At 37.9% G+C, this 20,877-nt stretch overlaps 1 protein-coding gene across 1 annotated transcript in view; it reads right to left on the minus strand.

The window, feature by feature from the left end:
* Nucleotides 1–2,659: 2,659 nt before the first annotated feature.
* ATP6V0D2 (ATPase H+ transporting V0 subunit d2) overlaps nucleotides 2,660–20,877 on the minus strand; it is a 44,006-nt gene continuing 25,788 nt past the window's right edge. Inside the window, exons 3-8 of the mRNA XM_037504462.2 lie at nucleotides 15,439–15,617; nucleotides 14,499–14,578; nucleotides 12,800–12,877; nucleotides 7,133–7,309; nucleotides 5,744–5,821; nucleotides 2,660–4,037 (exon numbers count right to left, since the gene is read on the minus strand). Coding sequence (XP_037360359.1) covers nucleotides 3,876–4,037; nucleotides 5,744–5,821; nucleotides 7,133–7,309; nucleotides 12,800–12,877; nucleotides 14,499–14,578; nucleotides 15,439–15,617 — 754 coding nt within the window. The 3' untranslated portion in view covers nucleotides 2,660–3,875. The remainder of the gene's footprint in view (nucleotides 4,038–5,743; nucleotides 5,822–7,132; nucleotides 7,310–12,799; nucleotides 12,878–14,498; nucleotides 14,579–15,438; nucleotides 15,618–20,877) is intronic.

Raw genomic sequence — 20,877 nt, forward strand, 5'->3', positions numbered from 1 at the left:
AAAGGAGAAAGAACCCATCAATTCATGAGAGGAGTGTCAGAGAATATGAGAGCATGATATTGTAAAAACATTGCAACCAGCCCTCATGATAGTGCTCTGTTGATTGGGGGCCTATTCCTTGCTAACCATAATGTGTATTATACTTTCTTATTCAGTTTTTTAAACTTGTTTCTAATTTTTTTGATAAGAGATCCATACTGACTAACAAGTAGCAACAATCCTAGGGGGTAACCGAGGTCTTTAATTGTGTTGATTTACACATAGTCTGTATATGCATCCTTAAGCTTATTCTCCTTTCTTTATGATAATTCCAACATCTATTTCCTTACATAAGTAGCCAGATGTTGTTCATGTTTTGAATAGTGGTCTGGTAAGTTGGCTGTCAGTCATCAAGCCTCTGTAAGTATTGAAAGCTAAAAGCTGCAGCACAAGTAATTAAAGAGAGAGAGGATGGAAAAGTAATTGAGAGAAGATCTGATAGAATAATGAAGATTTAACAGGAGAAAGAGGTTGGCAAGATGCTTATGGTAGGTGGTTTGGACCTAATTGTAGTTTCTAAAGCCTATTTTCAAATTTACAAAGCTTATACATTTTGTGACTATGCAGTTATTCAAAATGACTTTGAAACTCTGGGCATTAACTATTGTGATACATGAAATGTAATGACTAAGAATGATATCCTCTGATAATAACACATGTATCCCTCAGCATTTCTATTCAATACATATCGCTTTCATTTTCTGAACTAAAAAGAAAATGACTCAAAATGACTGCAATGAATCAATGAGAATTTTGCTCCTGAAACTCAGTCAAAACAGAGTATAGCCATAATGGTATCTTCCCATATCCATGTCTTACCTGCAAAATCTGCCATTATGAGCAGTATTTTTTAGTGAAAAGCTTAAGAGTTGCTACTAATGAAACCCCTCAAACCTGATCATCCAGTCTTTCTTCAATCTACAAAAATTTCTTTAACCTTTTCAATGTCTAATTACAATGCTGCCATGCTGGGGAAAGGGTGGTGGTAGTGGTGGGTAGGTACTTTAAATTGGTTAACTCAACTTCTTTCCAACAATAGCTAGCCTTGATGTCACTCACCCAGATTCAGAATAGTTATTTCTACCTGCCCTCAGTGCATGTTCCACGTTTGTAAAGCCCTGGAACAAATGAAATGACTTCATTGCTTCTCAGATATTCTCCAGATATCCTGAGAATTGCAACTGCTCCTTTTGAATCCAGTAGAGTATCCAGGCTACAAAACCTTATCATAGATAGACTGACAGACAGAGGACAAGCAAATGCATGAGCACTGCTAAAGGGAGCCAGGATGCTCATGGGGAGAGTGACTGGAAGTGCCCAGGCAGCATTGGCTGCAGACTACAGGCAATTCTGGGTATAAAATTTATGGAAATATAATTTGTCCAAAACCAATTGCAGTAGAGCATGGAAGTAGACATTTGAGAAATTAATGAAATACTTCTTGGAGTTGGGTAGGAAAGAGACAGTAAGGCCTGTCAATCACTTGGAAGAAGACATTTTTGCCTCTTTCTATATTGCTCTATAGACCTGACTGTTGGGTCTTATTTATGTAGAATATAAAATATTTTTCAAAGTTTCATATTCTTCAATGTGTACCAGCTCACCACAGAGAATCATATCCCAGATTTTGAAACTATGAAAGTTTAAGATGAATTCTTCCAATTGCAGCATGTGTGTGCTCATCTCTGATAGGGGCGCGTTCTATTTATGGGGCTGGAGGGCAGTTCCTGTCTCCTGCATTCACATAATTGGTAGACTTGATGCCTAGGGAAAGGATTTGGAAGATTAAAGTCTTTACTTGTTATTTACACAGAAGGGAAGGGAGAAGTTCAAGCTGTAACCTCCTGGTAAATTGAGGGGCCTTATCCATATCATGCAGAGGTGGGTGCGAAGGGATTAGTTTGATAATCATCTTTCTCTAAGCTGTGCCTTTTTTATCAGCATTTTGCTGACAAGTGTCAAACTCAGAACTTTAAATCTCCCACTGCAGATACCATAGGTAAAAAGGTAAAAGAGAGGTGTCTCCTGGTTTAGGTCCAGCAATAAGGACAGCAGTCCTGTGCAGGGACCAGGAGCAAGTCAGGGAGAATGCTTTTCAGACCAGAGACTAAACATGGGCTGTGGACTCTTTAGGTGTAACTGATGGGTCTGCATTTGTACTCTCCCCAAGCAAGAGACTAGCCACTATTTTTATGTATGCCTAGAAATCCTTATCACTGAAATATCCTACAATCAAAGATGAATTTTTAAAGAAAAATTGATTTCTTCCTAATTCTAGATGCATATACCTATACAGGCATACATACATATATATATTTAATATTTTAAATGTAGCAAACATAAATATTTGGCAATTTCCTTGTTTTTAAAGACAGGACTTGAGTAGTATTTTGTGGCTTTCTCTTTTTCTTAGTAACTCTGTGTGCCAGTTATACTGAAGCTTTATAGAGAATCCATATTTTGCAACCTGAACCTGTGATCTATGCTTCTGAATGAGTAAAATAAAATTCATGGGGTTACTTTTTTCTCAAGCAAAGCATGAAGGAACTGCATGAAAGAAGAAGATACACTTCTTATTTAAAGAAAGTTGTGAAAACATAATTATAAGTAGTAGCTTTATTACCATATGACCCAGCAATTCCACTATTAGGTATCTACCCAAAAGACACAAAAACACTGATTCAAAAGAACACCTGTATCCCTACCCTATGTTTACTGCAGCACTATTTACAATAGGCAAAACCTGGAAACAACCCAAATGCCAAAAAATAGATGACTGGATCAAGAAGATGTGGCATATATACACAATGGAATATTTTTCAGCAATCGAAAAAGATAAACTCATGCTATTCGCAGCAACATGGATGGAACTAGAAGGAATCATGCTCAGTGAAATAAGCCAGAAGGAAAAAGAAAAATACTGGATGGTTTCACTTATAGCAGGAATATAGGGAAACCAAATAAGACATCAGTGTAAAAAAAAATAACAGTACAAAACACAACAAAGCAAAAACAGACAATTATAAATCAGAGACATCCTGCAGGGGAGGAGGAGGGAGAGGGATCAGAGGGAGGGAGGGAGGAGCACAGGGGACTGAGGTGATGGTGCACGGGTGCACTGGTGAAGGAAACTCTATGGGGACTACACCTGAGGGGGTGGGGGTAAGCAAATGTTGTTTGAAAATAAGCAATGATGTAAAAAACAAAAAAAAATTTAAAAAAGGTGGTAGATAGAAAAAAATAAACTAAATAAAAATAAAAGAAGTCAAACACACAAAAAGAATAAGTAGTAACTTTAAAAACAAATTTAACTCTTATCCACATCTAGGAAATATGATACGAATAGTGTGGCTTTGTCTCCTAGATCAAAGGATATTGGGGAAAAAAATACAATATGTCTCATTACGTGTGGTCTGTGTTGGTTACATATGACTCTAGATTCTTGTGGAACTGTAGAAGAAAAGTTACAAAGTAAAGCAGACAATCTTTGGGTTTATGGAAAACATGAAAAAAATAAGAACAAAGCAACTGTTCTTAGATATGATTTTTAATGCAATCAAACAAACGTTGGAAAAGCACTATAGGATTCATTAAAATCAATGTCTAAGGCCCAGTGAAGATTGAGACATATGTATAGAAATAAGACTTAAGGCTGCTAAAAACAAGAAATGCTTTGTTTGAGGGTTGGTTTACTGTGTGTGCAGTGAGTCTGGAGGTCATGAGGATGTAGTGTGGCTTGCTATTACGTTGCCTAAGGGATAGAAACAATTCCTTTTATTTTCCTTAATAATTTCCTCAACATTTATGGCTTTCTGCACTTGAGGCCCACTATTCTGTTACAAGATTGGAATATAACTATTAATTTTAGTTCGATGTCTTTGGGAGATGCATTCTGCTATCCACACGATATTTCTTATTTCTTGCTCCTTCAGCTTTGTGTATGCATAAAAGACACCATAGTGGAATTGCCTGTTGAATGCCAGTACATTCATTTGTACCTGAGGAAGAAAAAACAATATGGACCATCAGCTTATGTGGAACATACTACATTTTGGAAATAATATTAAGCTACAAACTGGGCTTTTGCTTTTGCAGTGCTTCTTTGGTTTAAATAGACAATGTCCAAACTGGATTAAATAGAGGAAAACAGTAGTAGCTCAGAAAGTATAAAGGGAGAATGTCACTCTGCAGGTAAAGGTAAACAGCAATAATTTAAAAAGCAAGTTCATACAGTGATAGACCAGTACCAAATCTTAACAATACTGCTACAGATTCCTAGGAGAGCCTTGGTGTGTAAGTGTGTATTATGTGTTTAACTTTGTAGTAATATTTATCTGATTATCAGCCAGTGCATTTCTCTCCTTTAGGTAAAGTATTTTCCCTTGGGCACCACCTTCAATATTTTAAAAAGTTTTTAGGCTGCTAAACTCTCTTCTGGGGCAATGTCACAGGTCCTTGGAATTCAGACTTAGGAGACACAATGAGCTTTCTTAGGCTGCTCTGCAGCAACTTGGCATGTAGTAGAACTGACTTTTTTCTGCAGAAGGTATATCAGAAAAAGAAAAGTTTCAAAAAAAATTGGTTAAGCTAAGATAAAGTCTGAAAGGGAAAATTTTCTTTATTCTTTTCCAATTTGCAAATGAGGAAGAAAGGTGCCTAGTCCTTCATACATTTCTCATGAAAACCTCCAACAAAGTAGCCTGCAAGTGGAGATGCTTGCTGTCAGGAATTGACATACATTTTTTTTCTGCCAAAGGCAGCTTCCCAACAACCTACTTTGCAGCAATGGTACCATAGTGTGAAATTTTAAAACATCCTTAAAAGTGAAATACAATGAAGAAATAAGTAAAAACAATGCCAGTAATAACATATGGAACTACTTACATTGTTTTACTTACTTCTATAACAGACAATGGAGAGCTTGTTGGAAAATGTCTGGAGTAGGCCTTACAGGAAGACCCTATATTACTTTCTAGAGCCAGTCTAACCTGAAAGTCTGGGTGAATGTCAACGTTCTCTGTTAGTTCAATCAGATTGAGCTGGAAAGGCCAGTGGTTTTAGGGAAGTGAATTGAATACACCAGGAAAATTCTATAGATTTGGGGGAACTTCTCCAGTAACAACTCTACCGTTCTTGCAAAATCCTTTTGTTGAACAGTTTAACAGACCAGGAATTGACTATAAATGGATTAAGTTCTCTTCTGCCTATGTAGGGAATGAGAGTAATCTAGATTATCTGGATGTATTTTTCCATACAAATAATTCTTCAGTGCTAACATTGTGTCCATGACTAGTATTTTATTCACAGATGAATCTTTTTTGAAGAAGGAATGTATTAGAGTGTGAAATTCACCTAACGGAGTGTGCATCATGGGGATAGTAAATACATCACCATGAGAATGGTGTTTCCCTATTTAATTATGGGATAACTTGTTTCCCTATTTAATTATGGGATAACTATATTCCTTCTGAAGTTTCATTGAATGCCTATCTGTCTGGGTAGAGTAATTCCAGAAGAACCACCATAATGAATCACAAGATCCTGCCTGTTCAATCCAGTGATACCAACTAATATCCATTGCTGTCAAACTATGAATGAGCCTAATCAATTGGCTTAGTCAACAGTAAAAAGGAAAGCCAAAGGAAGAATCGAGAGTCAGAGAAGAATAGTATACAAGCTAATAGCATTTCCAATTACATCATACCTCACGTTCATAAAACACATCCTCCAAAGTCTTTCCCCCATTGCCTTCACTTACAGCCTCGAACAAAGGCTTGTATACCTTAAAAACAAAGACAAAGAATGTGGATGAATTCTAGCTTCTGCTTTATTCAATCCTACAAGACAATAACCAAAAGCAATTCTACTCTCAATGTACTCTGTTGGACCCAATTTTCAAGGTTGTTTTTCAGGGCCAGGCTAGGTAGATAGACATGATAGAGGCTCAGTGAGTACTTGCGATTTGATCAATATGGGCTCAAGCATTCCTTGAGATGATAACTCATAAAATTCACATGGACTTTCAACTGTGGAAGGGGTAAAAGTTGGAGAGAAACTCAAATTTAATGGTATGCTAAAAAGCCTCTGGTAATGACACATGCAATGTTATGAAGGTTTACGCCTTGTTTGTTGAAGTTCAGGGTTTCAAAATTCCATAGGAAGGGTCTCCCTGGTGGCACGAGGGGTTAAGACACAACCTATGAAGCTGTCCACAGCCTCTGTAGCATGAGTTCAATCTCCAGGCCGGCCAGAGAGCAGCCTTTGCTGTCTTGCCCGCTGTTCCCCTCAGCAGTGTACTTCAGTCAGTCTGCCTGTTCTGTTCCCACTCTGTCTCTGGTGAATCCTCTCACACACCCCCACCTCTGGTCTGTACCCCAGCTCTTGTATGCATAAATAAATAAATCTTAAAAAAAAATTCCCTAACATAAAAAATTCCATAGGAAGCTATAAAAGGAAGGCCATTCTAAGTCCTGAATAACACACATAACCTGCAGGCTCTGTATGTTACTGTCTGCAAGTCACAAGGATGGAGTCAGGGAATGAGGTGTATAAACTTGAGCAGAAACCCCTCCATTTCTTTAAGAGAAATTGGATAATGGAGTAGAGGAAAAACATAAACAGACCTCTTTTCATTCCCTATTATTGGCCACTGAGCAAAGGGAGAGGTATAAACTAATATACTCATATTGTCCCTTGTATTTCAAGTAGACATCCTGTACCTAACCTTGTTTACCCAATGGGCACTTGAAAGAACTGTTGGGTCAGGCTATTTTACATGACTTTGACATGAGCTCACATTTCCAGAACACTGCCCCAGTCTCTCAGGGAACTTGCTTTATCAAGCACTTCAAAAGAAGTGCTCAAATGACCACTTCTTAGATATTTAAACAAGAGCTAGCTTGGCAGGAAACTTAAAAAACACCAGCTTGGGTTAGAAACTTCAAGAATTTGTTTGGAAGAGACAGAGCAAGAAATACTGCTTTCTACCTTACAAACATTCTATTGCCTTTGATAAGAAGTGCAAGTTTGATGTGTGGACTTCCAAAGTATACAGGATGAAATAAAGCAAACATTAGGGAAAGTAAAAACATACTCCATAATGATCTGCTACTCTCTTCATCTGCTCGAAGTCTTCTGCTTGGGCCAATAGGCGTAAGCCCTCTGGATTGAGCTTGCCACACGTTGGGTAGAGGGTCTCCCGGTCATCTTTGCTCAAGTCAGTGCCAAAGGAATTAAGAGTGATGGTAAAAGCACGTCTGTCGGCCTCAAACTGAATTTTGAAGACATAAAATCAGTGAAATCTAACCATCAACTCAATGCTGTAAACTGAAACCTAAGTAGACAAATTCATTCTGAAGTGATTTGCCTTCCTTTTTAGATCTATATCTAATGATAATACAGACATGTGTTATTAATGTTCCCCTAGTCTTTCATAATGGAGTAACTTTGCTTGCCAGAGAAGCCTCACACAACACAATTCTGGCCAATGGCTGGAGATGCCACTGAATGCTGGTTCACAGGGACTCTGCAATTAGTTACTTATGTGTCTGTCATGTAGACCACTAGACTCTCAGACGTCTTTTTCATTGAAATGGGAATGATGCCTACTTGTCAGGGCCCATTCAGGGACAGAAGAAATCATAAGGGAAGAGAAAGTATATGCTATCCAAGTTAGCATCCCTGACTGATTACTGATGTCAGTATAATTTTTCACATCATGATACTTCATACTACAGATCATTTGCTTGTACTTTTATTGTCTTGCTTACTTTTTAAAGTCCTAGGTTAGATATCAACAAATCTAACTATGCTGAACTTTCCCGAATTGGAAAAAAAAATCTAACTCTAAGAATTATGTGACTTGGGACAAAGTTATCTTCCTCTGAGGGCCTTGGTTTCTATATTTTTAGCATAATGGGCACACAGGGTCTTTCACAGGTATGTGTGCTCATAGCTTGTTTTCTCTGTGGCATGGCCAAATAGGATCCTCAGCAAATGTCAGGCCTCTTTTGTACATCTACCCACTCTTTCTTGAAAGTTCTTTTTATTCCTTTGTTCTCCATGTTTCTTTGTCTCTTGGTTCTCTTCCTACCTACTCTGTTTCATCTCAGACTGCCCTGCATGGGCTGTTTCTCTCCAACAACTGATGTTGCCCAAGTATCCCTGGGCTAAGAAAGTTTTCTCATATAAGTACCCTGAACTTACCACATTATTTTGAAATCTACAGGTATTTTCTTCCACTACATTCTAAAATCATTGAGGAAGCATGTTTCTCTTGTTAACTTTTTTAATATCCAGTGCTTGAGATATTGGAAGATCTTAACTATTTGCTGAATGTAACAGAATAAATTATAATTCTACTACTTTTTAAATTCTCCAATATTTTCTACACTGTTGCTACTCTGGCTTCATTTCCTGGACTAATGGCTTTGACATTGCCTTGAAGTTTGATAGCAATATAGACATTTAGGCCATGGTCCAGACCTAATTAACCAGAATGTGAAATTTTTAAAAATTGAGGTCAAATTGGTTTGCACTCTATGTGATTCAGAGGCATAGGGTCACACTTCCTGAGATGCATGTCACTACACCACAGAATCTGAGATTCCAATGCACAAAGAAGCAGAAATGAATGTCTCTATGATAGCCTCTGGTTAGCTTATTTTTAATTAATTAACCAATAACAAATCCAGACTTGCAACATATTTTACCGGAACTCTTGTTAAGACAGGTGTTTCCTAACATGAGAATGTGAGCTAGTTCCTGATTCTTTGATTGCTCACATGGAAATTATGGGTGAGCCAGAAAAGGGGAGTGGCCTCTGTTGGAGCAGAAGCAGCTGCCCCTGGCTACTGAATATAATCACTACAGTCAGTAATTTTACACCTTTTAGGGATAAGAGAAGAAATGCAAAAGGAAGATTTCAGGGCAATAAGAAACCTTGAAATAAAAACTTAGGCAATAGGAGCAACAATAGAGATAATTGTGCCAGCCATTCTTCAGCATGTTTTCTAGTTCTAAAATGTTAGGATTTTAGGAGGGAAATAGAGCCGGTGGACAGCACTGCAGACACAGAGGGCAGCAAGAGCCCATTCTGCAGGAGGAAGCTGTGTGAAGTAAAGCATGACACTTAGGAGCGATGCACCAGCTCCAACACTGGGCATGCAGCTGGAGAAGCAGGACAGACAGGTCACTGGGAGAATACCTGAAAGGCGTCACATTGTCATGCCAACAAGAGAGGACTTTGAATGATACAATAGTTTATTTGAACACTCCCTATACTTTCCAGCTTCTTGTCCTTGTTAATCATTTTCCCTTTGTCCACAACACTGGAAACCCCATTCTCTAAGCTTCCAGGTTGAAATTCTACCTGTTTTTGAGAGTCCCATCATATGTCATCTTTTTTCTATTTGCCCCTAATTGGATGTGATTTTCATGGACTCCCTATTATACTTAAATTTCACTTTTATTATAACTCTGTATATCCACCTTACTATTTTCTGAAGTTAAAAGCTCTTTGTGTTCAAACATCTGTATTATCTTAGTGAAAAGAACAATAATTTTGAAATTGTAAAATGGCTATGTTGTCTTTGGGCATCCTTGGCAGACAGTTTGACCAACATCTGATTATGGAAGAGAGTTCATGGTGTAGAATTAGTTTCCCTTAAGCCCTGTACCATTTGCAGAGGGTTGGTGTCCTGTTGGCACAGTGTATGTTGGATGTCCTATGTCTTTCCTTTCACTGCTCCCTACAAACACTTGTTAATTAAAAATACCCAACAGTTTTTAGTGTTGTTGCAAAAGAAAACAATATACTATTGACTTGCTCAAAGTCATTATGAGTTGCACATTTTAAAGTTGGGCTGATCAGATTGTACGTTATTGCCCCTTTCTTACTGGAAGAAAGAAATACCTGGTGGGAGCAGTGGGTGGAGGGATTGAGTGCAATAGAATGAAGTGAACTGGAATCAAGTCCAGCCTTATCAAGTCCTGACCAGGGAGATGAAATAAATACACCCTGTGCTTATTTTTCACTGTTTCGTGAACCACATAGCAAAGTCAAACAAATAACAAAAAGCATAAAGGCAAAGAGTACACCATAGTGCATTTGCCTTGAACATAAATCAATTTCTTTTTTTTTCCATAATGAATGGCAATCTTGTAATTAGGTCAACTTTTCAAATGCAAGCCTAGATTCTACCATATGCTCTTTTCTACCAGAGTAAGTCTTTTGAAGTCTCCTGTCAAAGGAGAATATATATGGAAGAACTTTATAAACTATAAGTGCTGTTTAGTTATACAAATGAAAGGGAAGGTAATGGCATGATGTCTATGTGTAAAAACGATAAATCTCTTCTGATCATATCATTAGAAAGGTTATAACTGCATACCAGATGTAACTGATATTTCTATATAAATGCACAAATAGTTTTTTTTTTATTTTTAACATAGCTTGAACAAAATCTAACCTAATATGGTTGTATAGTAGATATAGGAAGGGACAGTGAAAACCCTGAGCATGTAATAGTTCAATTAAATCCTCCCAGAGAGGTACATTCTTTTAATACTGTTCAGTCCTTTACATATTGTGGAGTATTACGAGTACATTCCTATCTATTTCTGATTTTTATAGTATATTCATGTGATTCTGCTTATGACCTAGCATTTACTTCAAGTCAAAAGAATTGTAAATGGTAAGTTTAATGTAGAGGTAATATGACAACAGATAAACATACAGGAATAGGAGTCAGGTTGTCTGAGGGTGACATTAGCCTTCTCTATGCCTTAGTATCCCCTTGTACTATTGAAACATCTTGTACTATTGCCAAGTGAATGCATGTATCTAAACACCTAGGTTAGCATCTGGCACTTAAACATTAGCTATTAATAGTGACATTGTATATTGTTTATAAGGTTACAAGTTTTTGCATAATCTTTATTTCACATATTTTGTTGGTATTAAGAATAGGAACCAATTCTAAACCACAATAATTATGCCATGTAGAATCTAAACTTTTGAGCAATAGGTAATGTGACTTCTTGCTGACTTCCTGGTGTGTAGCTAGTAGCTACATTTATGAAAAGAAAGAGTATCACTAGGTTATTCATGTGATCAGCATATCTGGGACAAATTTGTTTTCTGACATTCAGTATGCATGAAAAAATGTTATTCATCAATCACCCCTTTCTATAGAATAAGGACAAAAATAGTTTTTTTGAGTTCCCAGTGATAAACTTTTTTCTTCAGGGCTGTTTTTGACTTTAAGAATTTTAACAGTGGATTGCAAGGTGTCTTTAACCATAAAATTTAAATGATTAGATGATTTGAGGGGAACTAATTTTATCATATGTGGCTCCAGAATAATAGGTTAAAATATATGCAGATAAAGTTATTCAGAGTTCATTTTCTCCTTTTTTTTTTGCCCAAAAGGTATATCTTACCAGGTTTTTCTTGAAATCAGAAGTCACTAAGCTATTTAAATATCTTTCCACCAGTGAAGTTACAGATAATCTAATGATTAAAGATTCTCTTTAGACAAAGCTTAGTTTCACAGGGCAAAGCAAGGGCTTAGAAAAACCCCAAATGGTATCTTTTATTTTTTAAAAATTAAGTGATTTAGGAAACCAACGAGAGAGATCTGTAACAAACACCCAGAGCAAACTCTGCCTAGCATGTGCCTCCGGTCCTCGGGAGGTCTGGTCTCAGTCTCCCACACAGGCAGATTAATATTTTCAAGGAATTGGGCTTCTGAGCACAGATGAACTCTGTGATGATAAAGAGGAATTAAAAAGAGTATTGTAGTCCCCTTGTCCACAGGGAATATCTAAGACCCCAGTGGATGCCTGAAAACATAGATAGTTTCAAGCCCCATCTACCCGTGTTTTTCCTACACCTACATAAGATGAAGTTTACTTTACAAATTAGACACAGGGCCTCCCTGGTGGCGCAAGGGGTTAAGATGCAACCTATGAAGCTAGCCACAGCCACTGCAGCATGAGTTTGATCTCCGGCCAGGGAGCTGCCCACATGGCGCAGCAGACCTCTCCTGTCTCATCCGCTCCCCTCAGCAGTGTACTTCAGTCAAATCTGCCTGTTCTGTCCCCACTCTATCTCTGGTGAATCCTCTCACCCCCCACACCTCTGGCCTGTACCCCAGTTCTTGTATGCATAAATAAATAAATCCTAAAAAAATAAAAAAGAATGCCTAAAGTCCACCAACTACCTATAGTGTAGTAAATTTTTAGCTAATTAAAATCTATTGTTGGGCCTCCTCAGTGGCGCAGCGGGTTGAGCACAGTGCTGTGAAGCTGTCCACAGGCTCTGCAGCATGGGTTCAGTTCCCGGCTGGCCAGGGAGATACCCACATAGCATGGCAGACCTCTCTTGTCTCGTCCGCTGCTCCCCTCAGCAGTGTATTTCAGTGGATCTGCCTGTTCTGCTTCCCACTCTGTCTCTGGTGAATGCTCTCAACCTCCCACACTTCTGGCCTGTACCCCAGTTATAAATCTAATATAAATAAATCTTAAAAAATTTTTTTTTAAAAATCTACTGTCTTCATACAATATTGAAGTGAATCATGATCAAGCTCTATTATTTCCTATTCCAAAGTAACTCTTCTATGTGGAAAACTTGTAATTAATAAATTGTATTGTCTATTTTATTGCTAGATAAAGGAGCTGCTAAGATAAATATAAAGAGTACTATGTAAATAGAGTGTATATATACATTATTTATCATAAAAAATTCAAGGACTCTTACCTCAAGAATGGGACACATGATTTCTGCTGTGACATCACCATGATTCTTGCAGAATTTATAGAATGCCTCGAGGTAAGACTCAAAAACAAACATAATAAACAATACAATGAACATATCTTCCTTTTGGAAACTTCTAGATCAGTTTTTCATGGCTTATTGAACACTTTGATGAAAATTGAAATACTTCTCCCATAGGGAGATATTTTATAATAAATTTGGCACAAATTTATTTTGTACCATACTGCACACCTAGGAAAGAATTCCATAAAAGAATAAAATCACACTTAACATACCTCATAATTAGTTAACAAGCACCATTGTTTGCATGCTTCTTGGATTATGTCACATGGCTAACTTTTGCTATTTTAACAAGAGTGCCATTCTCTTTTATGGATCAGAAAATTATTTTAGGTCATTTGGACCAACGCTAACATTTAATCTCTCTTAGTGCCCAGGAGACACCCTTGGGATGACTTTGAGCATGAAGGTAAACTATAAAGGCAATGTAGAGTCTGGGGTAAAGAGTCTGGGCTATGGTTGAATGCCAATACTATAACTCACTAACTAACTGACTTCTACCAAATAAATCTTACCTCTCTGTGCCTTGCTTTTCTCATCTGAAGACTAAGGAGAGCACATCATCATGCTGAGTGGATTAAATAAGTTCATGCTTATAAATTGCTCTGAACAGCGCCTTCTACTAGTTATCTCTCAGGGATGCCTATTGTAAGGCCACAACTCTCTTTAAAAACTGGAAAATAGGGCCTCCCCTGTGGCGCAGCAGTTGAGTGCTGGGTTGCAAAGCTGCCCACAGCCTCTGCAGCACCATTTTGATCCCCGGGTACCAGCGAGGGTCCCACATAGACCTCTCCTGCCGCCACTGCTCCCCTCAGCACTGTACTTCATCAGTCTGCCTGCTCTGCTCCCCACTCTGGCTCTGGTGAATTCTCTCACCCTCCCATGCTTCTGACTGTACCAGTGCTTGTATAAACAAATAAATAAATATTTAAAAAAACAGCTGGAAAATAACCTACACAGCAATGTTTCAGATTAACATACAATTTCTTTGGCATGGCAGTATATATCATTCAGTTACTCTGAATGAAGTAGTCAAAGATGTATGTGTGTAAGAGTGAACATGGACAGATTTCTTTTACTCTACATTAGAGAGTTACTTCCAATTGGCAGCATAGTCCAGCCAAACATCTGGTTACATTATACAAAATGGTACATATGATGTAGTGTCCACAAGTTGGTCATCTTGGTATGCTGCACATTGTCAGCAGTTGATTAGAATCTTGTTGACAGGTTCTCTGGAACAGGATTGAGGACAGAGTTTGACACTGTGTAACACAAGGTTCACAATGGATGCTGATTGCTTTAAAATGGATTAATATGGTTCATCCAACTAATCTATCCACTGCACACCACACATATCCTCTTGACAGCTTTTATGTTCCAGGCACCATGCAAAGAGATAGGGGGTATGTTACTTTCTTTCAATAGTTCCCTGGCTGAGAAAAACTGACACATATGTATTACCTGGAAGACAGGCCAGGACAAGAAAAGCTACATATCAGGTAGGTATAACTCTTCACAACCTCAACAGTTGGCTAGTGGACGAAATAACTTTTAGTGAAGAACTCTGGCTATGATATACCATGTAATAAAGAAAAACAATACATGGGGAGCTTGTTACCTTGTACAGTTTATTTCGTAGTATTTCAATATTCAGCTCATCTAGAATATTCTCAGACATACAATCTTGAAAGAATGGAGCTGAAAACAGAGAATGTCAAATGAAGTATATTATCCACAACATGATTATAAACTATAATAATGTCTCCTGAACCAACGACCCTGTGCTCACCCCCGATGAGGACACAGATACAGGCAATCAGACTGACAGTAGTGATGACAATAGGAGAGATTATTTACTATCGACTATGTTTAAGTCTTACACTAGTCTTTGGATATACCTTAATTTATTTAATCTTCAAAATATCTTGGGACTATTCACTTTAAGTCTTACTTTTAAAAATCACCTCCATTATCTAACAGTAATATTTACCACTGGCAACCTTCCTGTATGCCAAGCATTGAGTTGTACTAAACTGTGCCTTATTTAGCCTTAAAATTCTATCATAGTAAGATACTATTATTTTTAATCTAAACTTCAGGTCATTTGGCATATACTCTGAGCATCTCAGAAAAATTACATTATTAAGCTTCCTAAATTTCTTATATGCAAACTTATTTAGATACAAATTTAAAATAAAAATGTAAGAAATTAATCATATAAAATTCAGTTAAAAATTAAATTTTTGCAAAATTTTATTCATTTATTTACTTACTATTATCTAGTGCAAAGTACAATGGTTTAGATGTTGGGAGATGAGACCCAGCACCTTCTTGGCTACAAATGATTTGTTTGTGATCCTGGAGTGGCTACTTCATTTGTCCTGACTGAAAAATGAAAGACATGGACTACCTGATGATTCTTTAATGTCCATTCCATTTTTAGGAATCTGCATAATATGGCATAGCATTCATGGAGAAAAATTGTGAATTGAATGTACAGCTTCTGATGACTGTGATGACATACACAGACAACTGTATAACAACTTATGCATTCATACCTAATGGTGTTTCAACCAGAACAGCATTGAAGAGATCAGAGGGTGTCTCTGCAATGTTGACGGCTTCCATTTCTGTGAACCGGCCCAATGGGTGGCATTTCACCAGAATTTCTTTCACAGATTTTTTTTGCAATGCACCATTCATCAGTAGAATCACATTGTCTATCATGTAACTGCACCTGGTTTAGAAGATTCAATTGTTAGCAGAGTGACTCCATGAAGGTAAGAAGCATCCCACAAGTAAAAATGAAGCAGTTTGGGTACGTAGTTTTTTCATTAAGCAAATATAATTGAGTGTCTTTTTATTTTCAACTCTAAGATTTGAGAAATGTGGATGGGTGTGTCATAATTTGAAAAACTGTATTCAGTGTTATAATAAGAGACTTAAAGCATTTCACTGTAATTTAATTCATTTAAGTACATGAAGCCCATCTTCAAGCATTCAAAGTTTATAATATTTAAAAATGATTGCAAATAATTGTCAATTTTAATATTAAGATATTAAATATTTAATATTAAATTAATGATTGAGACATTCTATATTTTTTCTTCCTAGGAGACCAGAGAGCAAACTTTCTAGCTTTTTGCCTTAGAGTCCATAGATTCATATTTTATGCCATTTCTTTCCTCAGTGTAAGTCCTACCCAGATATTCAAGTGCAAAATTTGTTCACTCACGCATTCAACGTCTAGGATATTCTGAACAACCAGATTGAGGATTAAAGAGACACCGTCCTTCCCTTCACAGAGAATATGGCTTAATGGAGGAATAGGACAAAGAATCTATTACAGTGAATTGATGAAACATACATGCTTTGTACAGGAAATCACAGGGTGATGTAGGGCTTCAGAGATGGGCACTAAACCAGTCTGACATGAGCTGCCCTTGAGAGTGACGTTCACACTGACACTTGCAGACTAAGAAGGAGTTGTTAGGGCCCCAGTGGATGAAAACTGGGGAAAACTGGGAAATGAAGAAGACAACAAGAGACCTAGAGAGTAGAGCACAAGGAAATGCTTCTGCCTGGGGTTGAGCCCTGGAGGTGGGGTGTAGGCTCAACACAGGGTCCAGACAGGTAATAGAGAAATTTGGATTTTAAGGGTCATGGGTGATACCAAGTGTCTTTAAGTAGAAGGGAGTATTATGGTCTATGTAGAATATGCACTAAAACAGAAGATGTGAACAGTTATGTAGTGAGGTCCTTTATAAAAGTTAATTAATTATGATAACAACAGTGTGGTGATTATAGGTATTGTTATTTATATTTTACAGTGGAAGAAGCAGAGAGGTAAAAATCTCACCCAAGACGACACAGCTTATAAATGAGAGAACTGATACCAAACTCTGGAAGTCTGCTTCTGGCATCTTTCTCTTATGCCTCATACTACACACAACTAATGGGTAAGTTTCAAGACTTAAAGGTTAGCTTGTGGAGCCATTTACTGAGATAAGAGTATTAGAAGAGAAGCAAGTTATAGCTGGAGCAGATGTTTTAGACAGAATGAATTTATGATGTCTGGGAGATATCCAAGAGAGTATGCCAAGTTAGCCTCAGAAATCTGAGTCCTGAAAACAGCTGTGGAGCAGAGACAGGAGTTGGTAATTTAAAGGTAGAAGAGAAAATCTTAGGAATGCTTGGGATTACATCCTGGACTCTAAAAGCTCTGTCTTCAGAACTCTAGGGAATCTCAACATATAAGGACTTTGAACGAACTTGAGAAGGAATAACCACTGGTAAGAAGAAAATCAGAAAAGAGGATTCTAGGAAGTTCTGGAGAGTTCTAGGAAGAAGTGATCAGAATAGCAAAGGTCCCAGGAAAGTCAAGGTAAACATTGAAAGAGGTTTCCTGAGAATACAGTGCAAACTTTCCCAGTTGTGAAAGGGAGGGGAGAAGACATAAACCTGATCACAGTGAGTTATAAAATAAGTGGGCAATAGAGAAGTTCACAAAACAAAAGTTCAAATTATAAGTTGATATTAAAGGGAGAGAAAGAAAACTCTATGGAGATCTAGGAGCCAAGGGAGTTTGAGTCCTGTCTTGTTTTTTGAAGACATGTCCACAAATGTGGACATGTTTAAATGCTGAGGGAAAACGGTGCAGCTGCAGTTCAGAAGAGGGAAGATAGTCAATTGATGAAGTCCTTTGGGACTCAACCACTGCCACAATTCAGGCTTGAAGAAGAACAAATTTTCACTAGATAAAAGTTAACTTAGGGCCTCCCTGTTGGTGCAAGGGAATACATCACAGCACTATGAAACTATCTGCAGCCACTGCAGCACGAGTTCGATCCGCAGCCAGGGAGCTACCCACATGGCACAGAAGACTTCTCTTTTCTCCCTGTTGCTCCCTCAGCAGAGTATTTCAGTAGATCTGTCTATTCTGGGGCCTCCCTGGTGGTGCAAGGGGTTAAGCACCGCACTATGAAGCAGTCCGCAGCCTCTGCAGCACGAGTTCAATCCCTGGCCTGCCAAGGAGCTACCCACATGGCACAGCAGACCTCTCCTCACTGGCCCGCTGCTCCCCTCAGCAGTGTATTTCAGTCAATCTGCCTGTTCTGTTCCCCACTCTGTCTCTGGTGAATCCTCTCACCCCCTCCATCTCTGGCCTGTACCCGAACACTCTTATGCATAACTAAATAAATCTTTAAAAAAAAAAAGCTCTGTCTGTTCTGCTCCCCACCCTGTCTCTGATGGATCCTCTCATCCCCCACTCCTCTGGCTCTTGTATGCATAAATAAATAAATCTTTTAAAAAAAAGTTAACTTAGGCACTTAGATGCACCTTTACTGCAGTCTGGCTGCACAGGTTCCCAGCTTCCTGTGCAAGAACAAATTTCAGCTTGAAAAGAGTCTCCTTCATTGTGAGCTTCCACAATTTAACCAGATAAAAAGTCTAATGGAGATTTGAAGCCGGCAATTATCCCTTCATAAAAAGCACATGGCTGTACAGTTTCTTCACCTCCCAAACAACAGTACCAAATTTAAACATTATGGAATTTTAAAATCTTTTTTATCTCTTGAAATTGATATTAAAATGGAAGTGCTTACTTAACTGTGCCTTTATGGCTCAAAAGCTATTACCTGGAAGGGGAATTGTCAGCACTTAATAATCCTTAGCAGGCTTCAGACATTTCATTGCTCCCCACAGCACCCCATAATGTAAAAGCATATGAGCTGCCAACATTCCTAGTTGGCAGAGGACTATTAACACAGTGTCAATGGGCATCCAATGTCAATGCTGTATGGATTTAGCTCACATGGAGAACAAGCTTGTATCTTTACAGTGTGTGTATATGTGTGTGTATGTGTGTATGTGTATGTGTTTTGAGCATTAAAAAATTATTTTAACTAATCAGAAGGCTAGGATCTATATAATGGCCATAGAGATTGGGTTCTCTTCTATTTCAACTCATTTTTTTAAAAGATTTATTTATTTATGCATACAAGAACTGAGGTACAGGCCACAGGTGTGGGGGATGAGAGGATTCATCAGAGAGAGTGGGGAACAGAACAGGCAATTTGACTGAAATACACTGCTGAGGGAAGGAGCACGTGAGGCAGGAGAGGTCTGCTGAGCCATGTGGGGCTTGTCCCTGGCCGCGGATCAAACTCATGCTTCAATGGCTGCAGCTAGCTTCGTAGACTGCGCCACCAGGGAGGCCCTCAACTCATTATTTAAGTGACCTTATTTCTAAGATGAGACAAAAACAAGTTTTCAGGGTATTCAGGAAATGAAATGAGAATCCAAGCCTTGGTTCAAGAAAAGGGGGGAGGGGGATGGGTGTCTCTTTGCAACTCCCTCTCTCATTCCCATCACACTTATCAACCAGGTATATAGTAACCATTGGCTCTTTGGGGTGGCAGGGGGATAATCTGCTCTGAAGAGTTTACTTTTTCTGGATTTTTAAATAATTTTTAAAGACCTCTAGGGCCATGCATAGGGTACTTAGAAATAAAGTCATTGCTGATGTTGCCTGAGGAGTTTTTGAGCTTAAAGACATTTGGGCAATCACCTAGTTCAACCCCCTCTTGATTTAGGTAACTGGCCTCCTAAGGAATGACAGACTCAAGATTAGTGCCCATTTACCAATTAGTGACCATCTTTCTCCTATCCATGGTTGAGACAAACATCTTCATTTTCAGCTTTTTCTAATTATTTTATTTAGTAACTCTGATACTAGCACTTGAGAAAATAATGAAATCATTTAACATGATGATGGAGTAAATAAAGCAATTTCAAAAATTTTAGGTTGTAAAAATATATTTTTTAATGTCAACCCCTTTGAGGTTTTCGCAATGTGCCAGGCATTGCATACATGTTCTCACTCAAATGCCACAATTCAATGTTGTAAAGACCATTATTGCCAGCACTTGACATATTGGAAACTGAGGTACAGGTGTTTAATATCTTCTTCAAGGTCATGCTGATGGAAAGAGAAAGGACATTTTAGTCTTACAGCTACTTTCTCCTTTTGCTCCCAACCTTATTTAGTGAAGATGATTATCTAAAATGCATTTCTTCTATGGGACTGTTAAATTCTAGATTGATAAAACAGTTGTTAAATGTTCAAATAATATAGAGCCATAACTTGACTAGTTAGAGGAACTATTCGATAGATAAAAATTTTAAGTACTTCAGTAGAATCAGCAATAGCTGAGAAATCACTGTGATTCACTTAGTACTCTGGCATGAGACAAGCAAAATATCTTTTAACACAATTCGGTGAAACTAAAACAAGTTCAGAAAAAAAATGTGTCTGATCCTTTCTGAGGATACAGCTACCAAGATGGTGGGCACAGGTGAGAGGTGCCCAGGTGTTGGCTGTCAGATCTTGGACTGAACAGATACTTGCACTCTTTGGTCCTCCCCAAGTTATATTGAAATTCAAGGTATGAAGGAAGACATTCACCAATGGAGTGATGTGAGGGGTTGTGAATAAAATCATTAAAAAGAAAATATATATTTAGAAGAGAGAATAGTTCAGACTGCTACAAAACTTTTAAGGGGCAGGTAGGATACTTTGAAGGAAGGAAGGGTGAGGGAATGTCAGGCAGTTAAGATACGTGAACAAAGTGTGAACAGTGTGTTAAGATACATGAATAAAGTGTGATGGTCTTTAGACAAGCTCATCAACATTGGAGCACCATGTTGAGTCACTGTGCAAATTAAGTAAAACAATACATTTAAAACAGTTTGCAAGTCATACATTGTCACAGTAGAAGGAGCTCAGACTTTGAAAAGGATAAGTTTCACTCAAAGCCCAGTTCTGTCACTTAAAAGCTAGTTTAGCAAGAGCTTCATTTCCTCAGTCTTAAAACAAGACTTTGGAGGAAGTGGAACAGAAAATTATATAAACCACAAAAACTTTCATGTTAAGCATTTGTAATATTTACATTCTTTCATTAAGCCTGAGATTTCAATATCTCCATAGCTTTACG

The sequence above is a fragment of the Talpa occidentalis genome, unplaced genomic scaffold (genome assembly GCF_014898055.3).
Source record: "Talpa occidentalis isolate TD23 unplaced genomic scaffold, MPIMG_talOcc4v2.1, whole genome shotgun sequence".
Taxonomy (NCBI): domain Eukaryota; kingdom Metazoa; phylum Chordata; class Mammalia; order Eulipotyphla; family Talpidae; genus Talpa; species Talpa occidentalis.